The sequence below is a fragment of the Vespa velutina genome, chromosome 3, assembly GCF_912470025.1.
Source record: "Vespa velutina chromosome 3, iVesVel2.1, whole genome shotgun sequence".
In the NCBI taxonomy this organism is placed as follows: domain Eukaryota; kingdom Metazoa; phylum Arthropoda; class Insecta; order Hymenoptera; family Vespidae; genus Vespa; species Vespa velutina.
Genome location: NC_062190.1, coordinates 9,824,767 through 9,835,112, shown reverse-complemented (window position 1 = coordinate 9,835,112; position 10,346 = coordinate 9,824,767). Strand labels below are relative to the sequence as shown.

At 37.3% G+C, this 10,346-nt stretch overlaps 1 protein-coding gene across 5 annotated transcripts in view; it reads left to right on the top strand.

Moving 5' to 3' along the window:
• The first annotated feature begins 816 nt into the window (after positions 1 to 816).
• Positions 817 to 10,346, top strand: part of LOC124947592 (netrin receptor UNC5C-like) — a 42,596-nt gene continuing 33,066 nt past the window's right edge. For 2 of the 5 annotated variants that reach the window (XM_047489968.1, XM_047489966.1), the window contains exon 1: positions 817 to 1,540. In XM_047489968.1, the coding sequence (XP_047345924.1) occupies positions 1,507 to 1,540 (34 nt within the window). In that variant the 5' untranslated portion in view covers positions 817 to 1,506. Of the gene's footprint in view, positions 1,541 to 3,312; positions 3,400 to 10,346 lie in introns of all 5 variants that reach the window. The other 3 variants (XM_047489967.1, XM_047489964.1, XM_047489965.1) reach the window with 2 other exon arrangements.

Here is a 10,346-nt window from a genome sequence, read left to right as displayed (position 1 = left end):
AGAGCGTTTGACAGGCGTATCGAACGCAATACATCATCGACCCTTCTCGACCTGGCTCGGTAATTCGAGAGACCCGATGTATTTTTTTGGTTCACGTGAAATTTACCTATGGTTTGACATTCTCCATAAGTTGTAAAAAAGTTTTCTTTTTTTTTTTTTTTTTTTTTTTCTTGATATCTCTTTCTTCCATCTTTTTTCTTTTATTTCTTTTTTTTTTTATTCAACAATACTACCCCATATATGCAGATACATATATATCTGAAGGAAAGAGTGCGAGTGTTTTCGTTCGAAATCATGCTTGAAAAATAAGAAAAAGAAAAACAAAAATAGAAAAAGAAAAAAAACGAAAAAATTCATATATATATATATATAATAAAATAATATCGCAGATATTTGATTTTAATGAAATTGAAATTTGAATAGCTTGACGAACGACGAGTCGAAAAGTTTTGTTTTTCTTTTTTCTATTTCGTTTGCTTGTTTTTTTTTTTTTTCTTTTTTGTTCTCAATGAAAAAAACTAGTAACACAAAATAAATACAAAGTGACTCGCGCGAGAGCTCGCGAGCTACTCCGCAGCATCCGGCGCGTGGTAGAGATACTCGACGTCTCATTTCCCCCACCAGAATGTATTCTACCTACTCTGGCACGCTCTCCCCACCATAAACTCCCCCCCTACCAGCATCATAGCCACCACCACCACCACTAGCACCCACTGCCGCCGCCGTTAGCCGCCGTCGCCGTTACGGCCGCCCAGCACCGGCGCCCAAGAGCCGAAGGGCCCCGAGTCTTTCCTGCTACGAGTCAGTTGGCCGACATGAGCCGCGCGTGTTTGTTAGGGCTCTTCGTGTCCGTTCCATTTTCAAGATTGATCCTCTCGTAACTCATCGACGCGTTGATATTCGATTTATTAAAACCATTATATACACACACATATATATATATAATATATATATAATATATATATATATATATATACGATCTGTCCGATCGAAACGATTTATTTTTCATACGTAATTATTTCCATGATCGGATAATAAAATCGAACTTTTTTCTTTTTTTTTTTTTCTTTTTTTTTTTTTAACAAGTATATGTGAACGAAATGCAATTAGGAGATACGATATTTTTCTTATTTTGTTCGTTTCTTCATTATTTAATCTCTTAAATCGAGTGCGTAACAAAATACGTGCGAAAACGTATTTGAACTAAACGGTGCCTTCGAAGTGAGAAATATTTTAGTGTTCCATACACGACACGACTTTGTTTCCTCCAAAATTCGTCTATACTTTTTTACTTTTACTTTTATTATTCGATCGCTCTACTACCCCTTCCGTCGGTGAATACGATCTAGTTTTTCTTTTCAAGGATAAGTTAAATATCGTCGAAAAAAGAAAGAAAAGAAAAAAGAAAACAGGTCGAAACACGACGCTGACAAGACAAGCACGGTGTAACGAACTGCTAGGATGATAACAGTGTAAGTGCGGTGGGGTTAAAGTGCCAGCCCGTTTATGGATAACTACGATCGGTCGATCGAATTTACGAGTAAGTGATAACACACTGTAGATGTATTTATGGGAGAAAGTTTCTTTCTTTCTTTTTCTCATTATTCTTTTTTTTCTTCTTGACTTTTTCCTTTTCCTTTTTATTTATTTATTTATTTACATTTTTTTTTTCTTTTGACGAAAGGAAAATGTCTACGTCGAGTATACCTCGAATATAATACTTAAGAAAAATTTCCGTATTATTATCATCTGAGAGACGTATCGTCCTCTAATGAATCGAATAGATAGAGATGATTATTTATTACGACGTAGAAGTAATAAATAAAGAAAAAAAAAAAAGGAAAAAAAATAATATTATAATCCAAATTTAAGTCAAAATGAAGACCTTTCTCTATTAGTGATGCTAGGATAAAAATATTTTCAAATCGTTCGACCGACTGCACAATCTCAATAGCTCCCTCTCTCTCTCTCTCTCTCTCTCTCTCTCATCTATCTATCTATCTATCTATCTATCTATCTGTCTATCTTGTTCTTCTGCTTTTCTCGTGGAACAAAATTAGGAGAAGATAGACGTTCGACTGGCAACCCCCTAAAGAACTCCCGCTGTGCTTTTTCGATCTTTTAGAAACGTCAACGTAGACAAACTACGCAACACGATTTACGAGTTTCTCGTGTAGGTATAATAAGTACTAAACTTATCTATCCGATGAATATCTTCTCTTCTCTCTCTCTCTCTCTTATGAAAAAAAAAAAAAAATGTTATGTTAATTATCTCGAAATTATGGAATTTCCTTTTTTTCTTTTCTTTTTTTTTCCTTTTTTTCTTTTTTTTTTTTTTTTTTAATCGGGCTTTATACACAATATTTTCGACACCTAGCTTGGTTATCTCGCCGACGGATTGTATCGCGTTACCGCGCTCAAATCGAGTCGTCAAATAAACGCGAAACGACACGAACCATTTCTCCATCTTTACTTGTTGCTTCCTCTCGATTGTACTTCTTTTTATTTTTCTCCTCTTTCTCTCTTTCTTTTTCTTTTTTTCTTCCCTTTATTTCATTCTTTTTTTTTTTTATTATTATTATTATTATTATTTTCTTCCATTTCTTCGTTCTCTTTTTGCTTATTTTTTTTCTTTTTTTTTTTTTTTTATTTCACACAGGCATGCGTGCGCATTATTCGTTTTAAAAAGAATGCCCGACGTACTGACGGATAAGGTCAGAGCTGTCGTTCGATTTCTCATTATTTTCTTTCTTTCTTTTTTTTTTTTTTTTCTTTCTTCTTTCTTTTCTTTACTTTTCCCTCGCCTCTTTCCTTCCTTCCGTAGGGAATAAGCGAAGTTATTTAACTCTCGCATACAACGCGTTTGACGCGAGCTATTTATACTTATACTCCTCCTACTATCCTATCTTGGCACTCGGCCAATGGTACTAATCTTCATCGTGACCCTATGACACGGACGGTAATACTTTTATATCGTGTTCATCCTCCTACATTCATTCCTTTTTAAAGAGAGGAGAGAAAAAACTTATAAAACAAATTTCCGTGACGAAAACGCGTTCGTTCGTACGTTCGTTCGCACCGACGACGAACGTAGTCCGATTCATTTTCATGAACGAAATCGAATTGGCTCTATTCGCCTAGAGGCAGACGGATGATTTTTTTTTTTCCTCTTTTTCTCTCTTCCTTTTATCTTCGTTTCTTTTTTTTTCTTTTTTACTTGCATTTTTCATGTTCTTTTTTTCTCCCTTTTATTTATTTATTTATTTATTTTATTTTTTTTTTATTTTTCTTTTATTGTTTATTATTTCAAAGGACAGAAGGAGGGCGTAACAAACCGTGCGGAAATAAAACGCGAGTCACGTCGGCGATAAACTAGGAACATTTTGCGAACGCATGTTGGTACGAGCCAGCATTGGTGCTACTACTACTACTACTACTACTACTACTACTACTACTACTACTACTACTATTACTATTACGGTTGGTGGTGGAGGGTTGTCTTCTAAGATTTTTCTTCTTATAGCAAAAGCGTTAGGTCGAAGTCTACGAGAGGGATAAATAGCCGCTGGAACGCTAGTCGAGTTTTCTTACGAAGGCTAACGCGGAAAACGCATAACCGTAAAATATCCTTCCATATGCGGTCGTGGTAGCGAATGCGAGATTTACAAACATTCGAGTGCACTTACTAGAATTACGTCTACGGGATCACGTCCCTTTTGGTCGGCCGTTTACAGTGGCAATAAGTTTTCGAGGATTTATGCGAAATATATATATATATATATATATATATATATATATATATATTATACTACACGTATGTATGTATAGGTGCGTGTGGGAGAGAACGCAAGCGCCACCAACGAACCCCCTCTGCCTTTGCTTTAAACTTGCATCCGTTCTCTCTGTCTAGGAATATTCCCGAGATACATATCGTGTTGAATTCACGAGCGCGTTTTAACCCTATAACTGCTGTCCGTATTTCCTGCCAACTGTCAGAGTTACGTTTGGAAAAGTGAACGCCCCCGCCCCCCAACCCACCACCCACCACCTGGAAATAGAAATCCAAGTTTCGATCTCTGATCTCTCTTCGAACGTGTTACCTCTCTGAAAAAGAGAGAGAGAGAGAGAGAGAGAGAGAGAGAGAGAGAGAGAGAGAGAGAATACGGACGGGAGAGGAGAGGAAAACAAAACAAAACAAAAAAAAAAAAATAAAAAGAAAAAAGAAACGCACGCACGCACACGTAAAAAAAAAAAAGAAAAAAGAAAATAAAAACAACAAAAATATTAAAACGTTGTTGGTTCTCCGTTCGTGAGTGGAATAATAAATCGTGCACAACTTTTTTCTTCTTTTTTATTTTTCTTTTTTTTTTTTTTTTTTTTATCTTTTTTCTTTTTCTCTTTTTCAAGTATTACACTATCTGCCGATCGATGAACGTAACAAACTGGTCGTTAGAAGAGGCACGTTCCACAATATCTCTTTCTATCTCTCTCTCTCTCTCTCTCTCTCTCTCTCTCTCTCTCTCTCTCTCTCTCTCTCTCTCTCTCTATTCTATCTATTTCGTTCCCGTTTAAATTCGATATCTCAAGAAGGAAGAAATTACAAAGATCTTTTTGCAGAGAGAACGAAGTTCGAACGATTTGTAATAAGATTCCGTAACCGGCATTCTCCCTATCAATTTCCCCAACCTCCCCCTCCTCCCACCCCACCCCCATCGGCTATCACTATACCGTACGAGAGACTCGATAGGATGAACATTTCGATGTTCCGTTCGAAGATCCTACTATGTCGTAGGACGTGGCAAAGTAATCCTTCGATCCTACGTTACAGCAGGAGCGACGGTGATTTGCAAAACGATCGATTCAATTACTACCTTCGACGATACGTCGGTTACGATCGGTGAACGTGTGCGATGCTATCGAGTATCACAGTGTTTCACCGTGTCTCGTCGAGTGCTCCTATAAGAATATCGATGTTGAAATTCGCTATATATATTCGTTCGAACGATCGGTAACACAATATTCTCGACGATCCGTGCCGTTTATCGCCACCGTTACCGATAATTCGTGACACACGTGACCTCTCCTCGATCGATCGTGAAGTTTTTACGTTGTTTGCCGAGACACCGCCGTTTTCTCTCTCTCTCTCTCTCTCTCTTTCTCTCTCTATCTCTTTTTCTTTCTGTCTATCTGTCTCTTTCTCTCTTTCTCTCTCTCTCTCTCTTTCTTTCTCTTATGAAACGGATAACACATTGCGCCTTTCCTTTGCCATTCATTTGATCTGACCGAATAATTAATGATTCCGCGATATCTCGCTTTAAAGTTGTGAGAAATGACGGAACTTATCAATCGTCATTGGCGCCGGATTAATAATGATCGTACATAGAATTATTAATAGTAATAATGATAATAATAATAATAATAATAATAATAATAATAAAATAATACTGATGATGATGATGATGACGATGATGATGATGATGATGATGATGATGATGATGATGATGATGACAAGTATAATAATAATCGCTTTGTTCGAGTTATAGAATAGTCATAGAATTCATTGTTATTATTGTGCTATTTAACGAAACGTCGATTAATCTAAAGTAAAGAGAAGTAAGTCATACCTTTTGAATTTTCTATAACGTGGTTCATTAATTATAACGTTAATGTTAATACGAAACGAAATTTGATTTTAGTTGGATCGAGATAATTCGATTTCGTTATCGATGGATCATGCTTTTAACGTAATGTTCGAGCAAACGATTTCGCGTTATGCCGATCGATATCGTTTTCAATTGAAATTCTAAGGGGTCGTCGATAGGTCAAAATAAATAAATAAATAAATAAATAAATATGTATTCATATAAGCGATTATCGAGTTAGTTCATTTTACGCAACATAAAAACGTCGTGTTTTAAGAAAAAAAAAAAAAAAAAAAAAAAAAAGAAAAAGGAAAAATATTTTGAACGAAGAAAAAAGAAATAAAATAGATGACGTTTCGTTATAGTTGTTAGTAGTCGGCACGAATCGTTGAGAAAACTTGTCACGAGAGTATATCGACATTAACCAGTCAGTAAACCATTATCTATACCGTAGCATGGTTAATAAATTAACAAAGCAAATGGCTATTCGACTGTCGAATAATATAAATTTCAAAAACGGCAAGTGCCCTGTCTCCAATTTACTATCCGGACAAACGGCTGGTCTTTTTATCTGAAAACCAATTAGTCCATTCGATAAATATGATCTGAACTATATTCTAATGCCGTGCGATTTTCTTTCTTTCTTTCTTTCTTTCTTTCTTTCTTTTCCTTTTTATCCTCTTCTTCTTAATTTTCGAGCAAGTCCGAATCGATAAGAAGCAAGAGGAAGGGACATAGAAGTTGAATTAGTAACACGTTCTTGCTTTCTTTCTCTCTCTCTCTCTCTCTCTCTCTCTCTCTTGCGAATAGATTACGTTCGACGAATGACAATATCCTGGTTGAAACTACACGGTGGGTGGCTATGTTCGTTCGATACTTGAAAGGAGAGACACCTTATTTGACTTCGTCGAGAAAACGTTATTAACGATTAAACGAACTGGACTGCCTATGTGCTCTCTCTCTCTCTCTCTCTCTCTCTCTCTCTCTCTCTTTCTCTCTCGACGTTAGACTCTCGAGTAGTCGGAGTCGAGTCAAGTCGATCGTTACAAGAACGATACGCGTTTCGTGTTTCACGAGAGAAAAGGACTCTCAAAACTAATGAAGTCGAGCGAGTCGAGAAAAAAAAAGGAAGGAAGGAAGGAAAGAGGAAAAAGAAAGATAGAATGGAAAAGAAAAGAGAAAAAAGAAAGAAAAAGAAAAATGGAAGAGATACCCGAGCAAAGCCCCATTTTCAATGTACTTTTATATGCCCAAGAAATTCTTATTTTCTCTTCTTCATTCTTTTCTTCTTCTTTTACGTTCCTTCTTTATTATCACTAGTCATTTCGTTTCTGTAAACATTTCAAGCTTAACACGCGTCTCTCTCTCTCTCTCTCTCTCTCTCTCTCTCTCTCTCTCTCTGTCTCTCTGTCTCTCTGTCTCTGTCTCTGTCTCTCTGTCTCTCTCTCTCTCTCTCTCTCTGAACATTTTATATCGCCGACCAATTCGCCTTTCGACTTCTCTTTCATTTTCACCTAACGAAAATTCATCTCGAGTTTCGATAATCCAGACGGATTATCGGTAATTAAAAGGAATTAGTTGGGCCGCAAAGTAATTAATTTATCGTTTTCCATTATCCGATGAACCTTTGTTAATAATACTCCTGTCTCCCGAGTTATAATTAAAGGACCGAACATCGATGGCGGACGAACGAAAAATGATCTCACATAAAAGCCAAAAATATCGCGTTACTCTCTTCGTTAACAAAATTCCGTTAGTGTTCGTTCGTTGATCTCCATACAGAGAGATCTCAACCTGTCGTTTTACGCTAATTATCTGTATTATAGCGACAAAATCGAATCATTCTATCGAATTTCACATTCGTTCGGTATTATTTTACAATCATTGTCACTTTATATTTTATTGTAAATAGTTTTTAATTTCCGTAATACCTTAATACCTCTCCTATAATTAATATTTATTTTTCGTTAAATCGATCAAAGAAAAAAAAAAGAAAAAAAGAGAAAAAAAAGAAAAAAGTATAAAGAAAAAAAAAAGAAAAAAAAAAAAATAAACATAGCAAAAACAGTCTGACAAATCGTTTCAAAATCGCGAAACAAGGATCTTTATCGTACGTAGATCCCCGAGCTGTCAAAAGGTGAACGTTCTTAATCGTACTCACTGTAAAAGGTTGCTCCGTACCCTTGACGATGCTCGTAACGCATCGTGAGTACAGTACCGACGATGATGGCGAACTTAATTGCAACGTCCGCGTAACGTGAAAATCAGATTAAAGCGGCGTCCTCGGTGCGACACGAAAGAGCAAAAGATTCACCTCGGGCGTAACGCTTACAAACGACGCGTATTTTACGTCATTAGTTACGCCTTCGTCGAGAATGGTGGTTTGCTTGCTTGGTTGCTTGCTTGCTTGCTTGCTTGCTTGCTTGCTTGGTTGTGCTTCCGTGCTACGTACGACTGTACGCAGGATTTTCTAACTTCCGTTTTTCACGCGGTACACGTACTTACACATTTTACACGCAGGTGTGTTCGCATACTGGCAAGAAGATATCGCCGAACAGGAAGTACGCGAAGAACGTGAGCGCAAGTCTTATGCATAATCTGTATTAGGAATCTATTTGTCATTCTATTTTTGTTATTTTTCTATTTTTCTTTTCATTCGATAACGATAAAATTGACTTTCTCTATTTTCCTTTGCTCTCTACCTTTTTCTTCTTTTTATGTTTTTTTTTCTTTTTTTTTTTTTTTTTTCTATCCATGGATTGAAAAATCTGAAAACTTGACTTTTGTAAAAAGGAAAGATCTTTTTCTTTCACCTTGAAAGATGCATCTCAACCGGATGCAGGACCTGGAAAATAGAGATCCATCTGGCATGCGTTCGATCCCATCTGCAAAGGAAAGAGAACCCGTGAGAATTTTGCGGAAGGGCTTGCCTGAAAAGGCGAATGTTCACGCTTCGTTGAATTTCGCAAAACGAGACTTTCACGTCGAATCTTACCTCTCTCTCTTTCTCTCTCTTACGGTCGATATCTTCTTCTTTCTCTCTCTTTCTCTCTCGTTCTCCTTGGTTAATCTTTCTCTACCTATTGGTTGCTTCTAGCGCGTGCATTTTCCCGTCGACGGTGATTTACGAGCAAGCGCCAAGCACAAAGGATGCAAATCGAGAGGTCAGACAAAGTGAGATAGATGCGGATAAGAATTCTCCAATGGTATTTATTGTTCGGGAAGAAGCTTCCGCGGGAGAGAACGATCACGGAAGAGAATCGCCTACGCGTTACCTTCGACATTTTTTTTTTTTTTTCTTTTTTACCAACTCCTAACTTGTACGATATACTATATCGTCTTGCGATAACGTGGAACGACTTAGAGAACGTTTTATGGGGTTATCACCGATGGTCCGCGAAAACTTTTGGAGCTTTACGACTGAGATATCCACGAATGATTCCAATAACAAAGAAAGAAAGATAAAGAGAGAGAGAGAGAGAGAGAGAGAGAGAGAGAGAGGCAGACAAGAGACAGACATAGAAAGAGAGAAAGTAGATTAATAAAATAAAAGCGTTCTTCAAGCCAATGGAATTAACATAAAAAGAACATTTTCGAGAAATACTCGTAATGTTTAAATGTCCGTCGTAACAACGTTTCTCCCTTTTGGCAAAGAACCGAGTCGCGAGAGCTCTGTGTTTGCCGTTGAATTTGTCCCACGTGTGTCTCGTTTGCGAAAGGCTGGACGCTCGCCGCGTATTTGTCAATTTGCGTGACTCGACTTTGCTGTCCTACTAGAGAGACAAATTACTGTCGGAATCTGGCCACTCTTCGTCCAGTGCATGTATATATATATATATATATACGTATGTATGTTCAAAGAAAACTAGAGAAAAATAAATGATATTCGTATGTATCTACATATATATACATATGTATATAGGTACATACATATATTGTATGTATTTAGCGTAAACGTCGAGGAACGTTTCTTCTCGGTTGAAGAACTGTCGATCGTCGGCCGTTCGTTTCTTTCTTTCAAGCAACGTTTCAACCATCTAAAGACTAGACACACGTGCGTGTCCCTGTTACGTAAATCTACTCACGTTTCTTCTTTTACCGGCACGTTAAGTAGTTTTATCGAGCGTGATATCAATCCTACGTACGTAACTAAGTACATGTCTTTTTCTCTCTCTCTCTGACGTACAAATATATATATATATATATATCTCGCGAGATTTCAAATAATTTCACCTTATGATCGAAAAAAATCTACGAGATTTTTTTCTATATTATCCCATAGAACGACTCTTTTTTCTTTTTTTCTTTTTGATCGAATATCGAAAAAGAAAATACTTTTCCCCTTATTCTCTTCCCCTTCCACATTCATAGAGGCCACCCACTTCGATATCGAATATATTCACGGATGCTTTATGATCGCCCAAGGCTCTCTCCTCCTAGAGACTCGTCGTATTGTATTTTATATTCATCCGCGTAAAAATGCGAAATAACTTTGTGCTCACGAGAGTAACGTTGCGAGAGAAACATGAGTTTGTGGAAGTGGTGGTGGTGGTAGTGGTGATGGGGGATTCTAAAGAGAGAGAGAGAGAGAGAGAGAGAGAGAGAGAGAGAGAGAAAAGCGAGGGCAAGAACGTTTGATCCTCCTACCGTGCGTCGTCCGAGGAAACAGCTTCTCCCCTCCTTGCGTGGCACCTCTCACGGAGG